The following is a 24155-nucleotide window of genomic DNA, read 5'->3' as shown; positions in this document are numbered from 1 at the left end:
TGATAAATTATAAGGTTACATATAACAGGTAATGCTAATTAAATTTGCTCATTCAGGTTATATTATACAATCTCGTGTTAAACATATGAACCTAGGGGGCACCTCTGTTGGTATTCGTAGCACCTGTCTGACGGCATCTGCTACGACTATGTCCTTCAGCCCCACATAAAGTACATCTCCTAGGACGATGTAACATCCGCGTGTCCATCTCATTCAGAAAATGCGTCATCCTTGGGCGACCCTTCGTCACCCGTCTTAGGTACGGATTCGAAATAAACCTAGGTCCGTTGTAAGCAGGTCATGTAGCAGGATTACCCAGTGGCCTAAACCTTGCTCGGTACACCCGCCGCACTTGGTCCATCTTATACACATCATGTACATACATTTGCCAATCCAGTCGCTGGTTGGCACAACATGCAAATACATGTCTGTAGGGGATCCTGTCCACCTGGAACTCACCACAGTCACATCGTAGGCCACGTTGATCGACTGCAAACTCCATTCTACTTGGCATCTCCCAAACCTCAAAGACCTCATTCTGGCGGTCAAAGCAACTAACCTGAATATTTCCTGATGCAAGTTGGTTTGCATGCAACTTGGAGGTCACGATTTCAGAGAACACATGCCCAGCATTGATCCTTGCTTCCGCCTCCGCTCTTTTTCGGGTGAATAACTCATTTAGCCTGTAGAATGTTGCCTTCACAAGAGCAGTTATGGGGAGATTACGTGCACCCTTCAAAACTGAATTAATGCACTCCACAAGATTCGTTGTCATGTGCCCCCATCGATACCCACCATCAAAGGCCAATGCGTACTGCTCGCGAGGAATTCGGTTTAACCAGTTTGTGTACGCCTCACCACGTTCCCGTAACCGCTCGTAACGCACCTCATACTCCCGCACCGTCCTAGAATATCCTGGTACATCACAACATATGCAAAGCAAATGAATGTAGGTCAGTAGATTTATGTAAGGAAGATATAAAAATAAATTGCTTAAATTTGATAAATGGTTACCGATGTTCACGACCAATTTTTGGAGGTACGGTGCCTTGAACTTTCTCAAGAAGTTTGACTCTATATGCCTGATGCAAAACATATGAAAAGCTCTTGGAGGTGACCACGCTCCGTTACTGCGTTCCACAGCCGCATTTATGGATTCGTGCCTGTCGGATATTAGTCCCACATCGTCACGAGTTACAACATGTTGACGAAGGTTACTAAGGAAAAAATGCCATGCATCAGAGGTCTCTCCCTCCACAATAGCAAATGCAATTGGGACGATATTGTTGTTGCCATCTTGTGAAACTGCCACAAGCAAACAACCCTTATACTTTCCGTATAAGTGTGTCCCATCCACCTGTACAATTGGCTTACAATGTCTGAATGCCCTAATACAAGGATAATAACTCCAAAATACACGATGCATTACCCGAATATCACCCACCAACTCATCGCCTTGATATGCAGGCATAGTCTCAAAATGAACAACAGCTGATGGCTCCTTGTGACACATGGCCTCAAACCATATTGGCAACGCTTTATAAGATGCCTCCCAACCACCAAATATTTTTTCAACTGCTTTTTGCTTAACCAACCATGCTTTCCGGTAACTGACGGTGTAGTTGAACTTCGATTGACTTCAGCTATAACCGATTTTACCTTCAATGCTGGGTCCGCCTCAACCAGTGGCTTAATTGCTTCTGCAATTGTGATAGAATCCAGCTTCGAATGATCCTGTGAAATGGTGGCTCTAGTACATGTGTGACTACCATTATACCTCCTTATAACCCAACAGTACCTCCTGCTGATCAAGCTAACCCTAATAAGCCAATCACACCCTGACCCATATTGTGTACACTTGGCATAAAATGTCAACGGCTCAGACTCAAACACCCGGTAGTCTACGCTTCGTCGTATGCTATAGTCTTTTACCGCCTTAATAACAGCTTCTCTTGAACTGAACTCCATACCTACGCCAAATTCACCGTCTTCCACAATAGGAATTTCTGCTGGGACAACAGAAATAGCAAAAATTTCATTAACGCGTACATATTTAAAAAGCAATTATAAAGGTTAATCAAATTTCACTTAATCCAGCATGCTATAACTCGGAACCTAACAACATGTTATGATGTCACTCCATACAAATAACTAAGAACAGCAGCATATTTAAAAAGCAATCCGCATTTTCCGGTTCGACCGGGATACCAAACGAACCGGACCGGTCAGGCTGGTTCAACCGGTAAACCTTTAAACCGGACCGGTCCTGTCCGGTCCGGTTCATGGGAGTTGAACCGTTAAAAGGAACGCACCAGTGCAAATCATTATTACAATCTCATTCAATCCGTAATAACCATACCATGCACAATTTTATTATTAATTTCTAATTCATACTTCTAGCATATAAAAGTAAAAAAAAATAAAATCAAATACCCCTAAACTTGCTAACTCATAACTGAATCAATGTCTAACTAATAAAGGACTAACACAACATTCACGTACCTGCAGTCATATATTCTGGAAATTCTGGAACATGCATGGCTTCCAGGTCTAAAACTCGCATGGAGGATGGCTCCTCAAACGGAACTTCGTTCCCGAGTGCATTTGCCACTTCCGTGACATCTGGGGCCATGGGTGCGTCACCTTCATCTTCATCTCCATTTGGAGCAACAAATTCATAGTTGCTTTCGAACTCTTCCTCACTGTCACTATTATAATCTTCCCGTAGAATATTCCGGTCTGCCTCAGATTGTTCAAACTCAACATACATCTCGATCCACGAGATCTGGGACCGATTTTCAATATACATTGAAAACATCTCCTACATGCTCGCTTCGTCCGTCACATATTTGGTTTGATACTGGACGAATCCACCAAACACCGGTATGGGATATCTGTATAGCATACACGATATCTTTCTTGCCCTCTCAGAATCAATCTTTTCACATATTACACCTTTCAACTCTTCAAATGAGATAACAAAAGGAATAACAACATCTAGTGGATTTTCACAAATAAATTTAACTCCTTCAGTCGTTTGTAACAAAATCTGACCAAAGTAGTATACTTTTAGTAATACTCTATCACTCATTTTTTCTCACTCAACACAAAAAAAGCATTACATTAATCTTTAACTACAAGATTTTCAAATCTCAAAACTGTAAAAAATGGATAGAAGAAAGAAGAAGCGGCAGTTCAGAAACGAAGAAGACGCCACAAAGCACCCACCAATTCACCTCACACTTTTATATCACCATCTTTGCAGAAATCGGACCCTTCGACTAGGTTAAACATGCATTGCAACAAAAAAAAAATGGATTACACCAACTCGGACCGTCCGAGATCCTCCAAAGCTTTCACAACACGGAGGGTCCGAGTTCAATGTTACCAACTAATGCCCTCAGCTATGAACTCGGACCCAACGATATGTTGGCAAAATGATTCATTGTGAATTCGTAGGGTCCGATTTCAATAACACTAAATTTTGCTCCTCACCACACAAATCGGACCCTGCGATTTGTTATTCAAAATATTGATTACAAAGAAAACGCACGGTCCGTGTTCCTGCTGCTCAAACTGACAACAAACTGTCCCACATATATGTCTGTTTCCCCCCTAAACCATATCAAAGTTAAGCTCACTCATGCCCCCCATTTCGAAAAAAATGAGCCTATTTTTACTTCTTCCAAAAGTTGTAAATTAACTTTTGGGGAAGTCAAAAGTTCTTCTTTAAAATGGTGCCAAACATGCTTATCGTAACTTTTCATAATTCAAAAGTAAAAAAAAAAAAAAGTAGCTTTTGGCACTTCCCAAACGGGCTCTTAGCCTTATAGGCCTGTCAGGCCTGCCTGAACCTGTTAAAATATAATTAAATATATAAATAATTATTTATTATTAATAAAATTATGAGATATTTTAAATTTATTATATTTTATTATAAATATTTGTGTATATTTTAAATATGTTAAAAGTTTAAAATTTTTTATAAATATTAGATATACATATAACTATTTTTATTAAAAAATAATTTTTTTATTTTTGTAAAAAAAAATTATCAGGCCTTTTAAAAGGCTTCAAGCCACACCAGGCTGAATAACAAGTCAGGCCTAATACTTTATAAAGAGCCTATAACAGGCTGTAGGCCAGGCTCAGACTATTCAACTGTATGACAAGTCAGGCCTGTTAAGAGCAAAGTCTAGCCTAACCTGATCGATTTCCACCCCTACCTGTGTGGCTAACAAAGCCTCGACGCATTAAAGAAAATAAAAAAAATATTAACGTTTTTATTAACCATTATTTAATAAATCACATCCTACTCAACAAAATTAGCATACAAACTGCAACAAAAATGTGAAAAATACAAAAGGAACTGGCTTGCTCTTTGAAGGCAAGCTTTTCGAGCTTGTAATTTGGATGCGATGCATCAATTGAAAGACTAAAATCTGATGTGGAGAAGTCAGATAGCCTTCTAGTATGGTGACCCCCCCCCCCCCCCCCCCCCCCCCGTAAGAAGAGTTCCGGGCAATAATAGGTGAACTTACAGAGTTCCTTGCACTTAAAGGCCTGCAAATGAGTTCATAAATTTGAGTTTTACAATTGAAAATTATCTAAGCTCAAACAGTTTCAGTGAATATATATACTTTCGTGAACAATTACTATGAAATACAAAATGAATTTTTCCACTGATATATATCAATGTTCAACAATGATATAGTGACTGTTGGGGGCTATTATTTTAATAAAAAAATATTTTTTTAATTTGTTTATTAAATTTTTAATAGTAAAAGTAAAAATATTATAAAAATTAAAAATATTTTTTTTGAAAAGATATAATTTACATTTTTTTAAAATATTCTTTTTAAAAAAAAGAATATCTTTTATGTAATAAATAAACAAAAAAAATATTTTTATATTTTTATACTCTAATATTGATAGATAAAAAGATGTTTTTATATGAGATATTCAAACATAAAATTATTTTTACTTTTTCATAAGATCTTTTAAAAATAATAGCTATGTTATTATTGTTCAAATATAATATTTGAAAAAAAAATTAAATATTTTAAATTTGCATCTCAGACAGATTAATTTAAAAAAAACACTAAAAAAGTCTTTCAGAATAATAAACATAGACAAGTTAGTTTAAATTTAAATTAATACTTTTACTCTAATTATAGAAATTAATTTGAAGATAATATATCCATATCTACTATCTTAAACTTTATTAATATTTTTTTAAAACATCTGTTTGAAGTATAAATTTTTAAAGATTTATTTGTCACTTTATTTTATTTTTAACTAGTATATCATCTTCTTCTCAATTTTTATTTTTCTGTTATCTTTTTTTAATTCTTCTTTTTCATTTTTATTATTGTTTCTTCCTTTTTTTTCCACTTATTTTCTCTCTTTTAATTATTTCCTTTATATATCCTCATCCATATTCTTCTTGTTTTTAATTTTCATTCATTTGTTTATTTAACGCTTTCGATTTCTGATCTATTTCTATTTTCTATTTTCCTTCTTCTCCATATTTAAAAAAAAAATATTTAATTCTATTTAAGATGTAAATTATATAAATAAATATAAATAATATTTATATTTATCTGTCTACTTTTACCAATAATAATAGCATGATTTAATATATTTTAATACACACAATTAAATACAAATTGTGATGTTTATAAAATAAAATTGCATAAGAAATAAAATAATAAAATAATTTTAAATAATAAAGCTTATGAGAGTGTCATCATCTATGCAATTCAATTCCATGCACAAGGTGATGAGTTTTGACGATTTTTACATTGATCATCAATTCGTTCCTTTCATAGCTTTCATAACAAAATTTCCCTCCTCTGTATTTCACTTCAGTTTTTCTTAGCTTGCACTGTAAATTTCACTATTCTTCTCTTTTCCAACCATTTTTTATAGGGTGCGATGGAACGGACCTACGGAGACAAGTGGAGGCTTCGCCCCAACTTTTTTAGAAAAAGATTAATAATAATAAGTATTAAGCATCATTTATTTTTTTAAAAAATTTATTTATTATTTAGTCTAATAATATAAATAAAAATTCAGTCTAACCTAAATATTAATTATTTTTAATATTTAAAAAGTAAGTAACAATATTAAAAAATATAAAAAGTATTATTATTAATATTTTTTAATTAAATAAAATTCTTCAAATTTCATAAAGTGGATTTTTTTTTGGTGAGCGTCTTTTTTTATTCATTTGGTATTAATTCTCTTTGTTTCAACTACTACAATTGAGAAATCTTTTTCAGTTATGAATATTGTGAAGAATAACTCAGAAACAAAATGAAAGATGAATTTCTTGTTATTTGTCTTTTAATTATATTAAAAAGAAAATTGCTAAAAAATTTGACACAGATTTTATTATCGATAAATTTTATGATACGAAAAATCAACCACTTTGTTAATAAAAAATAAATACATATTTTTTGTACTTTAAAATATATTTTTTATCGATATATTTTTATATTACATTTTATATTATATAATTTTTTAATATTATATATGTTACTACCCTATAATAATATTTCTGAATCCGTCCTGATGAGTCATTGCTCCCGCAATAGATATACATCTTTGATTCATTCCCTTCTCTAGTTCTTTCTTTTCTTCTCTTCAACTCACACATAGAGCTTATTATCATATTATGCACAAGGTAATGAGTTTCGGCTATTTCTACATTGATCATCAACTCGTTTCTTCATTGCTTTCACTAGTTTTATCATGGCAACTCTGATAGATATTAAATTTAATTTGGATTTCTGTTTCTAGCTAGAGCCTTCACGATATCTTTACTTTGCTTGAAATTCAACATAAATAAGGTTAGGTGACCTTTTTTAAAGATAATAATAATAATAATAATAATAATAATAATAGTAGTAGTAGTAGTAGGTGAACAATCTTTATACAACCAAATCCTAATTAACTAATAGTATATATTATGAAATTATTTTTTTAAAAAAATTTAAATTAAAAAAAATAACATAAATAATTATATATCTCTAATATGTCCGTGCAAACAGAAATTTCTTTTAAATTTGTTTAATTTTTTATATAAATCCTCCTTTTTTTGTATTAGGTATTTTTTTATTCCTATTATTTTTTTTAAATTAGTATTTAGTGATGTTCTATCCTTAATTATTATTCTGACAATGTCAAAAAAAATCACAACTAAAAATTAGGTATTTTTTTATTTTAAGTCGAGTTTGTAATCCAATAATAAAAAAAAATCTAAATTTTTTAAACATAAAATTTTAGTAACATGATCATGATGACATTGTTTTTTTCAAAGTTATCTAGCCTATTATATTTTAAAAAGAGTTTTAGGTATACTGAGAATATCGGTGTTTCAATTGTTTTAACCGTTGATCTGAATTATAAAAATATATATAATATATATTAATTAAAATTAATGGTTAAACAACTGGAACACCGATATTCTATATACACTTGATAACTCCTATACTTTACTACTCTTGCTTTAAGAAACCAATTCACCATGTAAATTTAAAAATTAATTTTATAATATTTTTTATTTGATATTTAACTTTTACTTAATTTATTTTTTATAATAATTTTTAAATATTTTAAAAAATTTTATTTTACATTTTTAAATTTAAAATTAATTATTTAATTTTTTTAGTAATTAGACAATAAAGTTTAGGCATTATAGCAAAGGTTATGCTAGATAACTAATAATTTTTTTGAACAACCACTAATCAAATCAAAACACACTACATTTTTAAATTATCCACCTAAATCTTAATATTAGAATAAATATCCGCACATCTAGTAAAATAAATACCCGATATATCTATTGTTCAAATTATTTAATACTTTCATTGTCTACCTATGACAAATACCAAATTAAAATATGAAATTATGCTTGATGACATACCTGCTTGCGCAACTTGCTTGATGACATACCTCCTTACGCAAATTGTAAAAAGTACGGAAGTACCAAATAATAAATGAATTATATTTATACACTCTCTGCTATATGTTATAGCAGCAGTGAGACTAAAGTTTACAGTGTGTGTGTGTTTTACTGTTTTTTTCCCACTTAGTATGACAAGAAAGGTTGGGTTTTTGAACCTTATCATCATATATGTAACATATCATACGAGTTAATAAAAGAAATTTGATTATTATTATGATACAATATTTCCACGCCTTGTTACATATACACTACTACAAGAACAGACAATGAGGTTGAACAAACTATGCCAAACCAAGAATCCTCAAGAGTTAAAATTATACAGCAAGAAGATTACTTTTTATGTTTAACTTTTCATTTTTCTTTTTATATAACATTTTAGAGAAATAATTTAAATTGTATTTAATTCCTCTCCATTGAATAATTTAGTAAGTTTTGTAATAACAACCCATTTTCATGACTCAGTATTTAGATTTTTAACAATGTTACATATATACTAAATTCATCAATTAAAATTAGTTATTAGTGTAGAATACATATTAAAAATAAATTAGATTATGTTCGTAGTATTTACTATGAGTTTTTAAATTTTTTTTCTCTTCATTATCTTTATACTTTTAAATAAAAGTTGAATTTGAAAAATGGTCGTATAACTTAGCTTGCATGCATCCAATCCATATTTTAAATAACCCAAAAAAATTGACTCTTAATACATGTGACAGAACTTATTATTAGATATAAAACAAATTATGCAGATCCATGCATTTTTTTAAAGAATATTACTGGCGACTTTACTTAATAATGTTTAACTTTGTCGTCATTCCATCTTTTTATATATATAAGGTTGAGTATAAATTTACACTAATTAAAGTTTGACTAATTTAAAAAGTTAACAGATAAAAAGTTAGCCACTAGTAATTATTTATCTCTCATATATATAAAATATATTAAAAATATGTAAAATAAATATTTATAAAAAATAAAAAAATGAACACTCTGTCTATCAATTTTTTTATTAGTTTATAAATATATTTTATTAAGAAATATAAAAATATTAATACTCTTCTAAAATTAGGGAATACTTTTTTATATATTATATTATACAATAACTTTGTACATATATTTAAGGAACGAACAATGTTCAAATAACGTAATCTTTTCATTTTAATTTAGAAGTTTTGAATTTAAGTCTCACTCATAATTTAAAAAAAATTATATTTATTTAACACATGATGAATTTAAATACAACGGTCACTTTATTTATATTAAGAGAAATTCTTGAAGATGAATAATTTTTATTATTTTTTATTATTATTTGATTAATATAAATATTAAATTATTTTTAATAAATAAATTTTATTAATTTATGTGTGTTAATTTTAGAAAATATAAATATAAATTATATTAATTTATGTATAAAAACTCTATAAGTACAAACTAAATATTTTTTATATATAAAATCTCTATAAATATATAGTTGCAAATTACTGCTGACATAAATTGATAATATATACAGGTGATGTAGCGTTGCTCCAATATTTATATGTGCAATTCCAAGTATTATTGAACATGAGCATCTCACATCAAATAATCAATTCACAAGCATTCTAGAGTTGAGAAATATGGGAGAGAAAATGTTCAAAACCAAACATGTAGCTCACTGTTTGGTCTTGGCCTACCCAGGACAAGGCCACATTAACCCCATGATTCAGTTCTCTAAGCGTTTATCACACAAAGGAATCAAGATCACACTTGTAACCACTCTTTCCTTTTGGAACCAAACCAACAACAATAGCAATAATTTCTCTCCGGATATCGAACCGGAGAGCATCTCAGACGGGTATGACGACGGCGGCCATTTAGCCGCCGCCACCCTAGAGATCTACAAAGACACCTTCTGGAAGGTTGGACGCCAAACTCTGTCAAACCTTATTCGCAAACTCGAAAGTAGTAGTTGCAATTACAATAATGTCCCTGTGGATTGTGTTGTTTATGATGCTTTCATGCCTTGGGCACTTGATGTTGCAAAAGAGTTTGGGATCCTTGGTGCTGCGTTCTTCACTCAGCCATGTGCCGTGAACAACGTATACTTGCATGCTCACAAGAAGTTGATTGAGTTGCCACTTTCGGAATCGGAATATTCGTTGCCGGGGTTGGTTAAGCTTTTGCCACAAGAGTTGCCATCTTTCTTGTATGAGTATGGATCCTATCCTGGCTACTTTGACATCGTTACGGATCAGTTTTCAAACATTCATAAGGCAGATTGGGTGCTTGCAAACACATTTGATCAACTCGAACAAGAGGTAATAATATATATATATAACTCACTCACTTTTAGTGGCTCATCAAATTTTACTTTTGTTACGGTGAATAATGGTTTAAGTTTGGTTTATGAATTCAGTTATATATACCGGAAAAATTTACCCACTTTATTATATTATATTATATCTACCAGAGGGGAAAAACATTATTAGATATGTGTTTTGCACTTTTGAAAATAGACTTATTAAAGGTAATAAATAAAGAGACAATGAAAATAATAAACAAAATGAATAATGAATATATTGGATGTTTATTTTATTAGGTATGTAGATAGTTATTTTAATATTAAAATTTAATTGGATAATTTGAAGGTGTAGTGTGTTTTTATTTTATTGATAATTATTTATATTGTTCAAAAAAATCATTAGTTATCTAACATAACCCAATTATTTAACAGCTTTTAGTTGTCAATTTTACGTAAAATTGACTGTATCTAAATTTTTACTAATAAATAAATTAATAAATTATAAGATTGATTGATTTCTTTTTTGAAATAATTAATTTGATTAGCAGACTAGTTTTAAAATTTTAACTAGTTATATGAATATAACAAAATAAAAATTTAAAATTTATCTAATTAATAAAGAGTGTTTAAATATATACTACATTCTCACTTTCATTTTTATTGGTTATTACTTATAATTATAACTGGTTTGTCTTTATCACAAAATATTAATTTAATGAACGGATTTGACTTGTCAGACATTGAATAAATAAATGAAACAAAAAAAAGTAATTCTTGTTTTTTTATTAATTTTTAATTTTGATATATTGATAATATAAAATTATATATACATGTATGTATTTAGTTACATTCATTATTAGATAATTATTTATATTATGAATGTAAAATATAATTAATCTTGTTGATGTAATCATATATAATTGAATAATTAAATCTGTAAAACTTTCTTATCGTATGAATATTATTTTTACTATCTTTACTGATATTATTATTTAAACTATTACTTTAGGTTATTGAATGGTTGTCAAAGATTTGGCCACTGAAGACAATAGGACCATGTGTACCATCTATGTACCTAGACAAAAGACTCCAACATGACAAGGACTATGGTATCAGTATCCATAACCAAAACATAGATGCTTGCATTGAATGGCTCAATGACAAGCCCAAAGGTTCAGTTGTGTATGTCTCTTTTGGAAGCATGGCAGGTCTAAGTGAGAAACAAACCGAGGAACTAGCTTATGGTTTGAAAAATAGTAACTATTATTTCATGTGGGTGGTTAGAGCTTCAGAACAAAACAAACTTCCAAAGGGAGCATTTTTGGACACATTAGAAAAGGGTTTAATAGTTACATGGTGTCCTCAATTACAAGTGTTAACACATGATGCTGTTGGGTGCTTTATTTCACATTGTGGTTGGAATTCTACATTGGAGGCTTTGAGCTTAGGTGTTCCTATGATTGCAATGCCACTTTGGACTGACCAAACCATAAATGCAAAGTATATTAAGGATGTTTGGAACATGGGGCTCAAGGTTGTGGTTGATGAGGTGGAAGGTGTGGTTAAAAGAGAAACTATTGGGAATTGCATAAAGGAAATTATGGAGAGTGAGAAAGGGAATGGAATTAAGGAAAATGCCATCAAATGGAAGAATCTTGCTAAGGATTCTGTTGATGAGGGGGGAAGTTCTGATAAGAATATTGAAGAGTTTGTGGCAAAGTTGGCTCAGTATGCTGCTGCCAAATGATGATGCAATTCTAAAATTTGTTATTAATGTGGACTTCTAAGTTGAAATTAAAATAATAAGGTTGTCAATAATTTAATTTGAATAATATATATCTGTATGGGTATGGTGAGAATTTGCCTATCACATGGGTATATGCCCTGATTGGGTAATTTAGTAATATTTTTCTATCCAAAAAAAATAGGAAAACCATTTTTTTTCTATTGAGTTTTGTCTGATTTGAAATATTTTCTCTTTTGATTTTTTTGGGTACATTTTTGTAATTGAATCTTATTTTTTGAGTTGAATTATATATTATGTGCTGACTGCTAAGCTTGTGTTAAACATTTTTTTTGTTAAAAAAAATGCACTATACTTCTAGTGTAATTGATTATAATTTATAAAATTGTTGTTAGATAAGATTTTGTGTCTAATTTTTGTTTAATTTATTTTTTAATAAATTTTAAATATTTAAAAATAATTTATTTTTATATTTTAAATTAAATTTTAATTTTAACTTTCTTTAACAAATTTAACACTATTTTTTAAACACCATAATAATCAAATTAATTTTAATCTCGCACATCAAACTGCGGGAGTTTTGGCAAATTTTGAATAGGGTGGCTTTTTTTCCCTCTTGCCACCTAGATTAGTATGGATTATTAATTCAGTCAACTTTTGTTATACTTTTATATTACCAAAAAAATTCCTTTAATATAATTCATTGTTATTTTAAAGTATTAGTTGTCCAATTTTAATCCTAAAGTATTATTATTAGAGAAATTTTATGGTATTAACAGTGTAAATTACCATGTGATGTTGATGGTAAATATCACACAATGAGAATAATATGTGTGTCTGTAAGATAACTGAGTTGAGTATTATTTATTCATCCGTTGTTAATAACCATATTGTTTATTCCGATCATGATTTCTGTTTGAACTTAATAACCATATTTGTTTAAAGAATTGTGTAATGAAGAAGAATTGGATTCCAGAAAAAGTGATTATTGGAACTTTTTTTTGTTGTTTAGTAGAGATGGACCGGATTGTATTAAGATAATAATAATTGGGTTTCATTGAAAGATAATGTTAAAATACATTGTGTCAAAATTATATATATATAAAAAAAGACCATTTTAAACAAAAAAAATGACCATTTAAAAAAGAAAAGAAAAGAAAAAGAAACCCATTTTCAATAGTTGGTTTAGGATGATTTTTGAATTGGTTGATGAAAAAAGAAGAACGGAGACACTAACGCCGTCGGGAAAAAATACCACATGAGTGCGCCATGAGGGTTGTCAGTAAGGGTCATCGTCACTGAGAAATAGTGCGTGCAACACCGTCGGTACGAAGCATCTTCAACAGTTCGATTCTAGCAAACGATCGTCGAGAAGCAACTGAACACAAGATCTCGAAGCGGACTAACGTAACTTTAAGACTGGTGACTGGTGAGAAATAGAGAGAGAGTTGGAATTGAAAGGATATATCATAACCTAATTGAAAGGGAAAATGTTACGGTTTCTATTTTGTACGTGCTAGCAACATTGCCTTTCTCCACTTGTGTCTCGCAAAGACTTAGAGTTCTATTTTCTTACTGTTACGCCGCCTTCTTCCAAGAACACAACGCTCAATACTCCACCTTAAAGCTAAGAATCTATCTTTATTTTTTAGCCGTACAAAGTTGTCTATCTTAATTCGTATCCTACCAAAAAAATAAAAGTATGCTGGCCCAAAGTCTTTGATCCATCCTATTTTTTAATCTAAATACTTCATTATCACTAATTAGTAATTAAATGTATGAAACAACAAACGAAAAAATGAAATAAATCCAAGGTTCTATCACACTAGCCATATTCACAAAGTCCCATTCCGCACTATATAATATCACGCGTCAAAATCCATCAGCAACACGTATGATCCACATCACATGATAATCACCACCGTCAGCACTTTAGTACGTCCCTTATTATTTTAGGAAAAGTCTAGGGGACCAGCAGTTTTATTGAAATCTGGCCAGCAATTAACCAGCAAAAGTAAAGTGAGTGATCTCCCACTCTTGGATGAAATCTCACACCATTAAAATTATCAATGATGGCTAATTGATGGCTACAAATCACACAACTTGCTGGCCCCTAGCACTTCTCATTATTTTATATATATATCAATATATTTATTATTTAAGAATAAATATAATCGGATTTATAAAAATTAAAGTAAAATGAAATAAAATAACATTTAAATTACTTGGACCAAAAGTCCGTCCATTTAAGATGTTTAACAGATTGGGCCCAGCCCAAGAAGCAAGCTATTTTTTATTCAATCTGATAGCCCATATGTTGCTCAGACTAATAGAACTTGGCCCAAGCTCAAAGCCCAAACGAGTTGGTGTTTGTTGGTTGTCTCTGTTCCTTTTCCGCCACGATCTCAAGTCAACTACTTCAACTTCTCGTCTTTGTTCTCTCCCTCCGATCCTGCAATGCACTTTCCTTCATCTTCTCTTCCTAACTACCTCTTCTTCTGCCAATCATCGTTGCCAGTTCACTTCATCATGCTATATAGGTATCTTAATTCTGTTTTTCGCTTCCTTTTTCTCCCTGCTTTTGTCTATTGGATTAGTTTATATTTTGTATTCTCAATTTTAATGCTTCTTGAAATTGGATTTTGTTCGCACAAATAATCTTTAGGGTTTCCAAAGCTAAAAACTCTTAATTGAAAACATGAAAATATGAAAATATGAAGTTATATTGTAATTCATTTTCCATATACCCTGATGTTATTGACAACTAAACCGCACTAAGTTGAGATTTACCAATGTATTAATTCCGTTGAAGGTGTTCAAAACTTTAATCAGAGTGCCGTAAGACATTATGCAAAAATAATTGCTAATTAGACGTTCAGATTGGATTTCTCATATGTTGCTGATTTGTGTTCTCATGAATGTGGGAACTGTGACATTGGAATGACATTTTGTTTATCTGTCCTGTCTTGATGCCGCTTTAACCCTTTTTGTTTACTGTTTTTCATGTTTTCTTCCTTATATATATATAATCTGGTGGCTACTTATATGAAGATGTCTTTGTGTGAAGATGATAGATGAGAACCATTAGATAATTTGACATATTTAATTAAATTGCTTGATATAATACATGTTCACATCTTAGCTATCATCTTCATATAAAGACATCTTTATTACGACTTTGCGAGTCACCATATAATATGTTTTAAATTTTAAGCACCCTTTTGATGATTAACAGATTAATTCATGATACATTGTGCTTTTATCTGTTGTTTTATCCTTCTAGAAAAAGTCACTAATCCTTCCTAGTTTCTCTTGCACTATGATAGTACAAGCATGAACTGTAAAATTATGTTATGAATTTGATATTTCTTAACCAAAAATCAAGGTTAGAGTTTGGAAGTATAGGCTCCTCTCTTGGATTCAACTTTTCGTAAAAAGCAATTTTATGGGGATTTGTCTGCTAATATAATCAGGAAAACATAGGCAAGAAGGAATTAACAGCAAAAGGGAATGCAAATTCAATAGGATATGTACTAGACAGTGCTAGTCGATTTGTCATGATGGTGTGTAAACTGAAACTTTATGAACAAAATATGTTCCAAGAATACAAAAGGGTGGCAGATGATGAGATTAATTTAATAGTTTTAAATCATTTGCTATGAATATTCGATTTTAAAGATTTAGAATATGTGAGTAGTAGTGTGATCAACACATCAAGCTGTACATTGACGCTAAATTTCTCCATCATTTTCATGCCAGCATTTAACCTTCTACCAAACAAACTTCACGTGCAAGTGAGCATGAAGACTTTGTGTATGAAGTTGCAACTTGTAGTACTTGTTGGAGGTTGCTAACAGTAAAAAGCAAAGATTGTTTAAAATGGTATCCTTGCTATTTGTCATTGGGGCTTGATATTTCAAATATCTTTGTGAAATTCCATGAAATATATGCAGCTCTTAATGCTTGAGTTAGAGAATGTGGCAAACTTGATTTTATTTGTTTATGTCTAATAATCTGTGGAATGTATTCAGCTTTTTCTTCTTATATATATATACTAAATTGCACATGTTCTTTGTTCCCATCATTTTCTTTTTTGTCAATATAATTTTGTTATGTTATTTGTTATTTTTGTTCATATTTGCAGGTTCAATTGGCAAAGGACATTGGATTGGGGTGATATAAGATGCAATAAGACCTTGGACTCTGACTAGACTAACATTTTGGATTTTAGTTTTGTATATAGAAACCATATTGATCCCTGCGTTACAATTCTGTTCTCTTCTTTCGGAATGGAAAATAGGATGGAGCTTCATGCAATACAAAGAAATGGCAATATAATTTGTAATATTTCAAAGCAAGCTATTGAAGAAACAAGAGAAACCGAGTCGGATGAAAGAAAAAATGTCAAAGAATTTTCTTCTTATACTGATGAAACGAGGACAATATCTGTTCCTGACATAAGTGGAGAGTTTAGTTTAAAACTTTCTAGAATGTGTCTGACTGGAGGACGAATTGGATGTTTGAAGAAAAAGCTTCTCATTCTTGATATAAACGGGTTGCTTGCAGATGTAGTTTCTCCTCGTCCAAAAGATCACAAAGCTGACAGAATTGTGGCAGGACGAGCCAGTGAGTGAAGATTCCTATTATTCTGCATATTTTGATATTCATCCATGTTCTACTAATTATGCTGTCTTTCATTTTCAGTATTCCAGAGACCCTTCTATACTGAGTTTCTGAAATTCTGCTTTGAGAAATTCGAAGTTGCTGTATGGTCTTCGAGAAAAAAGTACTATTTGACATCTGTTTTGAGTAAATCTGACTTCTCAATAAGTAAACATTTTTGTTTTGCATGTCCTGTTTCCTGCTCCATAAGGCTGCGTTTGTTTCTGAGAACAAGATAAGACAAGACACTAAAAACAAGACATAAAATATATTGTTCTTGTATTATGTTTGGTAATAAAGTAGAACAAATTATGAAAATTTAATTTATTCTCATTTTTTTTTCATTCAAAAAATTTGAGAAGAAAAATATAATAATAAAATGTATAATTATAAAAAACTAACAAGAATAATGAAAGAAAAAATAAAAAATAAAAAATAAATTGTATCCCTTGTTAGTATCTTTGTGTCCTTTCTGTCAGGATAGATACAAAATACACTAATTCAGTATCTCTGAACACAATGTCTCTGTCCATGTCTCATCTGCCAAACAGGATTTTGTATCTCTGTGTCCCTGGGTCAGTGTCCTGTGTCTGTAAACAAATGCAGCCTAAAGTTTGGAATTGCGTGTATCCTCTTTACTTTTTGACATATTTTAGATTGTTAACAATCAGCAGTACAGACTAAACTGATTTATTGATTTTCTTTTTCATTGCAGAAAAAATGTTCAACGAATCCTTGATTATTTAATGGCAGACATGAAAGAGAAGTTGCTCTTTTATTGGGTAAACATTTGTTTAGCTCTTTTCTGAGTTACAAAATCTCTCTATTTTTGTTTCTCAATGACTTACAGAGAGCTCTCTTGGTTTAGTAAATTTAGTAAATTGTCACTTTGTTAATTGTTTCTTTTTCTTTTTCGCCTTTCTCTGTTTTCTACTTTCTATACAAAAGATGTGGATTTCATCAATACACGTCTCTGGAGTTCTCCCAAATTTTTGTATCTTACCATGAAATTGAGGCATTTCTTAATGTATTTCAACTATTTGTCACTTTTGTCCCGGGATAAACCCTGTTTGGATTCCAGTTGATTCTACATTTGTCACTTTTTGCAGGATGCTTCTCATTGTACAGGAACCAATGTCAGAACTATGGAAAACAAGCACAAGAAGGTGTTGTTTAAGGATCTGAGGAATGTTTGGGAGAAACGCTATCCTAATCTTCCTTGGGAGAAAGGATATTTCAACGAATCGAACACGTTGCTGTTGGATGATTCTCCGTACAAAGCATTGCTGAATCCTGTACATAAACAAAACAAACTTTGCTTTCTTTATGCCTTTTTAAACCAAATTTATTTCTTACAATGTTAAATCCTAATTTACTTTAGTAAATTTTGTTCAATTGTTTTAGCCACACACCTCAGTCTTTCCTCTTTCATTCAGTTATCAGAATAAGAGTGACGACAATTCACTAGGTACATATCCTTAATCTTTGCAAAGACACTAAATTATTTGATTTTGCTTTTTGTTTTTGTCTTATCCACTGATTGGCCTTCATTTTCTTTACTTTTTGGTTTGAATCTCATTTAATGCAACATGACATTTTTTAATTGTTTACGATTTTGGTGCCTAAAAGATGCATCTAGGGAATTGCGAGTGTTTGTTCATTTCTTCTTTTCTGTAAGAACAAGAACAACAACCAAGCCTTATCCCGCTATGTAGATTAGATCTTATCGAATCTAATTGAACAATAACCTGATTATGGTTCATGACAGCTGATGGAGGCGACCTGCGAGAATATCTAAATGGATTGGTGAATGTCGAAAGTATCCCAAACTATGTCGAGGAACATCCATTTGGACAAGAACCAATTACTAAAACTAGTCCTTCTTGGAACTTCTACCTCCAAGTTCTTGATAGCCTTTTTGCTTCTCAACTTGAAGACAATGTCTCTGCTAACTTAAACAACCAAGTGCATTCTTCCTATTGACTTATCCAAATCCTATAGATTTTCTATTATCTATTTTTTATATTTTCAAAGCAAATGGAGATATAGAAGGGTCTTGATTTTTCTCATCAAATATACAACAATTGTTTCATGAAGCATCAATTTTTTTTTTTTGTTCTCTTAACATTGTTGTAAAACTCTTTAATTAAAGGTTAGTTTGGTACAAAAAGGGTAAAAATAGAGGAGAAAATTTCAAGAGTTAGATTTATGAGTAATGTATTGTTATTATATGGCTGATGATGATTCCTTTATAACATACTGATAACATGTATGAATAGTTCATTATTACTGAGAATTTAGTTTTGCTTATGATTAAATCTTATGGCTTGTTTCTCTTTGCAGTATTTTCTAATTTCAAAATTAAAAGATTGAAAATGAAAATAGGGACTTGTTTGATCTCTCTTCCAGCATCTTTTTCTTGATTGTAACAATATGGGAGTTGTGATAAATCAGATAAATGATTTGATAGAAACTAAGACCAACTGTATTTAAAACCTTAAACGCCATATTTGCTTTATGTTCTATACTATGTTTAGATATATCGGGATACTTCTGTAATAATAATAATAAAAAGAAAAAGATATCATGGGATACTTGAACTTCGCGAGTTTCCATCAACGAAGTTCAGTTTCCAATTAAAAGAAAAAAAAATCTATTGATGAATTGTCATTTTATTTTGGTTACCTCTTTTTATTTTGGTCTACTGGAGTGAGCGCTAAATTTATGTAGCTGTGATTGGCCCAATTGGTTGGTTCTAATGTGAAGTAATTTTTTTTTTTCTTGGGTTTTCTCATCACATGTGCAAATAAATAAATAAATAAAATTTCAAATATGTAAGTTGAAAATATAGTTCTGGTGGGTTGATTAGGACACCGATGTTTGATTTGAAAAGAAAAACTAAAAAAAAATAGATTCTCAAATAATTCGTTTGCCAATTCTAGGTAAATGTAAAATGAAGGGTTGTTAATTAATTATTTATATATAATATATATTAGAATATAAAATTTCAGACATTTATATTTATACTCAAATTTTATAAATAAAATAATCAATTTTACAAATAATATAATTGAACTAAATTTATATTTATAATCAAATCCAAATACTAACAACCATATAAAAATATAGTAGTGGATGATTTTTTATATTCATAAAAAGTTTGATTATGCTAATGCCAAAATATTTGATTATTTTGTTATGAAATATTAATTATTGTATGGTAAAAAAATTTGATTAATTAGATGATTAATCACTTTGTTAAGAAATATATGAAACAATATCGGACCATATATCTATACTATTTTGGTCGTGTATTGTATAAAAAACCGTTATAACCCTAAGATTAAATGACTATTTTTGCCCTTGAAAAATTTTCAAGTTCGAAAACATGACACTGAACGAACCTATGACTCGTAAAATATCAAAATTTATTTTTACCAAATCCATTGGCTGTCACCTCTTAGTTGTTATCATTAAGGTTGTATTAAGCCTGGTATGTTAGGCATGTATCTGGTAACTATCCCTGATAATCCTAATTTCTTATAGTGGGGGATACACAAAAATTGTAAGCTTTATCATCAAGTTGCAAGTTAGGAGGGGGATTAGGATTTATAAATTTGGGGTCTAATAGAAGTTTTCAGTTAGTTAGGACTCACAATCATACTACCAAGCAGTGGCGGAACTAAAGGGGGGCCGGCGTGAGCCGTGGTCCTCCTCCTCCGTCTTCAATTATATTTATTGATAAATTAAAATTAAAATTAAAATTTAGTATAAATTTATCTATTTTTTAATATTAGAATTATAAAAACTTCGCCTTTAATATTAGAATTTTGGTTCCATCATTTATACCAAGCGACCGTCTAATGTATCATCTTTAACAACTATTAGATGATAGCCATTGAAATTAAAAAAAAAAAAAAAGTTACTGGTTCGAGAACGAACGTCCAATCTTTTTAAGAGACAGATTTTCCCGCGCTTATTGGTTGTTAAAAGAGCATTTGTGGGATTTTTTTTTAAATAAATAAAATAAATATTTTATTTACCAAAATATACTATTTGTAACATTTTTATCAAAATGTATTATATCTCTTATTTCATTTACAGTGTAAACGAAATAATACTATAAGTATTTTGTTTACAATATAAACGAGATAAGGTACGCAGCGGTAGACGTGTATATTTCGTTTACCCTATAAACATGATACGTTACGACAAATTTTCAGCAGCTATAAAAGAATGTGCAATTTTTTATATTCTCGACAAACATTTCACTACTTCTTCTCTACCTTTTTCTTCCGAAAATAAGCAAAAATATATAGTAGTACTGGATATTTGGTTGTAAGTGTGTATCCCAATTGTCATATGAAAAATAATGACAACGGGATGATATTTGAGTGTGAGAATCCTTGCATACCCGACAAGTAAGTTCTTTGTCCGAGGTGAAGAGTCTGATATTGAGTAGCGTTGGTGGTAGCAGGAGAAAAGAGATTGGAAGGATGGGGTATAGGTTGCTAACACCGATGAAAAACGGAGTTTTTTAGTTTCTTCTGTTTTGACTCTATGACGAAGAGCATGTGCGCATGCATGATGTTTGACATCCATAAGAGAATCATGGCGGAACAAGTGATGGAGCTTTCTGCGGAGGTTGGTGATGTTGGTGGAAATGCATCTGGCCACTCGAACTTTGTGCATGATGACCCACCTCTCGCATCCAAACCGATACATGTTGCTAGTTTAGTGGAAGATATGGACGTTGATGGTGAGGATTCAAACAAGGAGTATGTTGTGGATAGCAACGAGAGCAGTTCTTCTGAAGATGATGACGAGGAGGAGTTTGTACCGCAGACCCCGGTCGAGCCATCATGTCAATATCTTTTGCCTGTCCCCATCCAATTTCGGCCCTATTATCTGTACCTAGTCACTATCATACATTTGATTTAGATGCGAAGCAAGAGAAAAATCCATTTTCCAATACGGGTGAAGACAATTACAACTTGGACGGTAATGTGGAGTTTTGGGTTGGCCACAGATTCAAAAGCAAAGATGCAGTAATGCAGGATGTAAAGAATTACAACATTCACAGAAATGCTGAATACCGAGTTGTGGAGTCGGATCAATTAAAGTACCACGTGCATTGTTGACAATATGAGGCAGGTTGCCATTGGAGTCTTCGTGTTGCTCTCCGACAGAATCTCGGATATTGGTAAGTTCCAGTTTAGTTGTTTTCTATATTCTCAATTATCATTGTTATGCTTACTGTACATGTCAACCACGGTTATTCTATTTCGTTAGGGAGGTGCGTAGGGTGGGAGAAGCACACACGTGTTTAGCATCCACCATGTCTCAGGACAATCTACAGTTGGACAGTAGTCTCATCTATTGTGTCATTCTCCTGTTGATACAATCCAACCCATCTGTTAGCATCTCTGTCCTACAATGTGCAGTTAAGCAAAACTATCACTTCAAACTCTCGTATAAAAAGGTTTGGATGGCGAGGCAAAAGGCAATTGTGCGGATATACGGTAATTGGGAGGAGTCATATAATAAGGTGCCGAGATTGCTACATGCACGATAGAGTTGTTGTCTCGGAGCGCTATGTGACATCAGTGCTGTACCATGCTATGATTGGCACCTTATGGTTTGTGATTGCAGCATGTTTGATAAGGTATTTTGGTCTTTTTCTGCCCGTATGGAGGCTTTCAAGCATTGCAAGCCGTTCGTCTTTGTCGATGACACGCTTCTGTATGGCAAATATAGTGGTGTTTTGCTTATTGTAGTGACACAAGACGGTAACAACAATATCCTTTCTGTAGTCTTTGCAATTGTTGAGTCTGAAACGACTGAGTCATGGTCTTTCTTTCTTATCAACCTGAAACGACATGTCATCCTACAGAAAAGCCTGTTGATTATTTTTTATAGATGCCAGGCGATCAAGGCTGCACTGAGATCAAATAAAGATATTTAGTTAAATAATTAATAAAAACATTCATTTTTCATCTCCTTCATAAATTAGATTAAGTGAAAATATTAAATTGAATAATTAACAAGAAGTACAACATCAACTTACTAATTTAATTTAAGTAATAAAAAATTAAAAACAGAATCATTTACTTAAATATTTAATAAATAAAAACATAAACATGTTGTTAGTTAATTAAGTTTACTAAAAATTTTTAACAACCCCAATTAATAACTAAAATAATAAACATATCCTTAATAACTTAGATTAAAGAAAAATAAAATTAACTAACAAATTCATTTCAAAATATGCCTAATATCATATTATATCATTTAAACTATTCCTAACAATATATTTATTCGCCTAACATATACTGCATACTACTTTTAAAAACAACGTACACCAACCTCAAAATCGGTTGCATTAGCAATGTGTCATGTTGCGTTCATTAGGTTGATGTCTGCACCGTGATTATCGGCTTACACCATAATCGTGAAGTAATTCTAAAATTTGATTAGAAAAGGGTAAAAGTAGAAGAAAAGTTGAAGAAATGGGTGTGACAAGGTATAAACAACCACCGTAGACGATATATATATATATATATATATATATATATATATGCCTCTTCCAGTCTTATCTCGTTTACAGTGTAAATAAAATAATACTATACATATCTCGTTTATACTGTAAACGAGATAAGGACATTACACACTACGTATATAAATTAAACGTGATACGGTTATATATCATTTTGTGTCATACTATACATATCTCATTTATACTGTAAACGAGATAAGGACATTACACACTACGTATATAAATTAAACGTGATACGGTTATATATCATTTTGTGTCTTATCTCGTTTATGTGTAGTATTATTTTTTTTTATACTGTAAACGAGATAAGAGATACGATATATTTTGATAAAAATATTATAAATTATATATTTTAACAAATAAAACATTTATTTTATTTATTTAAAAAAAATTAGGATTTGTACTAACCCTAAATAATTTGCACGAATAATATATTTTCGATTAACATTAAACGCATTTTATGATTTGCCACTAGATAATCAATTAATGTGATTTTCTCCAATTTTTTTGTTAAACCGATGTGTTATTAACCTATTATTGATTTGTAGAACCTTTTGTTCCCTATCCTTATCTTTAGAGGTGCAAATTTAGATATTGCAGTAAGTCTTTTAGTTATGGCTTTATGTGTTCGGTCCAACCTGATATTTGATCTGGACTTAAGATATATTTTATCGAAAATATATCTTAAGTTTAAAAATATATTTGTTATTTTATCGAATTTAAATTTGTTATTTTTATTTGTTATTATTTTTTAATTTAATTTGAGTTATGTTTTGAATCATTTGGTCTAATTTAAAAAAATTAAATAAAAATATATATTTTAAAACAAAATTAATAATATAATATTATATTTTTATATTTTAATTAATATTTTGATATTATACAATATTATTTTTATTTTAAAATAATTTATTATCATATAAATATGATATAATAT

At 30.7% G+C, this 24155-nt stretch overlaps 3 protein-coding genes across 4 annotated transcripts; 2 read left to right on the top strand and 1 right to left on the bottom strand.

Moving 5' to 3' along the window:
- Window positions 1-298: 298 nt before the first annotated feature.
- On the bottom strand, window positions 299-2770 carry LOC130957680 (uncharacterized). The gene is made up of 4 exons (XM_057884525.1): window positions 2503-2770; window positions 1596-2009; window positions 1015-1455; window positions 299-915 (listed from the first exon to the last, which is right to left on the bottom strand). Exons 1-4 carry the CDS (start codon window positions 2768-2770, stop codon window positions 299-301), a joined length of 1740 nt encoding a protein of 579 aa, XP_057740508.1.
- Window positions 2771-9493: 6723 nt separating this feature from the next.
- Window positions 9494-12326, top strand: LOC130955666 (UDP-glycosyltransferase 74G1-like). Its single transcript, XM_057882586.1, has 2 exons — window positions 9494-10272; window positions 11266-12326. Exons 1-2 carry the CDS (start codon window positions 9592-9594, stop codon window positions 12001-12003), a joined length of 1419 nt encoding a protein of 472 aa, XP_057738569.1. The 5' UTR covers window positions 9494-9591; the 3' UTR covers window positions 12004-12326.
- A 2058-nt stretch (window positions 12327-14384) lies between these two features.
- LOC130956573 (uncharacterized) lies at window positions 14385-18893 on the top strand. 2 transcript variants are annotated; one of them, XM_057883619.1, is made up of 8 exons: window positions 14396-14540; window positions 15760-15882; window positions 16145-16626; window positions 16705-16786; window positions 17378-17444; window positions 17772-17957; window positions 18067-18130; window positions 18431-18893. In XM_057883619.1, the coding sequence occupies exons 3-8, from the start codon at window positions 16290-16292 to the stop codon at window positions 18643-18645; spliced, it is 951 nt and encodes a 316-aa protein (XP_057739602.1). In that variant the 5' UTR covers window positions 14396-14540; window positions 15760-15882; window positions 16145-16289; the 3' UTR covers window positions 18646-18893. The 2 variants fall into 2 exon arrangements, with proteins under 2 accessions (XP_057739601.1, XP_057739602.1); XM_057883618.1 differs by lacking the exon at window positions 15760-15882 and having other exon boundaries at window positions 14385-14540.
- The last annotated feature ends 5262 nt before the right edge of the window (window positions 18894-24155 follow it).

The sequence above is a fragment of the Arachis stenosperma genome, chromosome 10, assembly GCF_014773155.1.
Source record: "Arachis stenosperma cultivar V10309 chromosome 10, arast.V10309.gnm1.PFL2, whole genome shotgun sequence".
In the NCBI taxonomy this organism is placed as follows: domain Eukaryota; kingdom Viridiplantae; phylum Streptophyta; class Magnoliopsida; order Fabales; family Fabaceae; genus Arachis; species Arachis stenosperma.
This window is presented reverse-complemented; position numbering and strand designations above follow the sequence as displayed.

Coding starts and splice junctions, on each gene's coding strand:
- LOC130957680 (XM_057884525.1), bottom strand. CDS start 2,770: ATGTATGTTGAGTTTGAACAATCTGAGGCAGACCGGAATATTCTACGG. Junction 2,010..2,502: donor TCCAGAATATATGACTGCAG/GTACGTGAATGT, acceptor CTGTTGTCCCAG/CAGAAATTCCTATTGTGGAA. Junction 916..1,014: donor AAAATTGGTCGTGAACATCG/GTAACCATTTAT, acceptor GTGATGTACCAG/GATATTCTAGGACGGTGCGG.
- LOC130955666 (XM_057882586.1), top strand. CDS start 9,592: ATGGGAGAGAAAATGTTCAAAACCAAACATGTAGCTCACTGTTTGGTC. Junction 10,273..11,265: donor TTGATCAACTCGAACAAGAG/GTAATAATATAT, acceptor CTATTACTTTAG/GTTATTGAATGGTTGTCAAA.
- LOC130956573 (XM_057883618.1), top strand. CDS start 16,290: ATGGAAAATAGGATGGAGCTTCATGCAATACAAAGAAATGGCAATATA. Junction 17,958..18,066: donor ACAAAGCATTGCTGAATCCT/GTACATAAACAA, acceptor CAATTGTTTTAG/CCACACACCTCAGTCTTTCC. Junction 18,131..18,430: donor GAGTGACGACAATTCACTAG/GTACATATCCTT, acceptor GGTTCATGACAG/CTGATGGAGGCGACCTGCGA.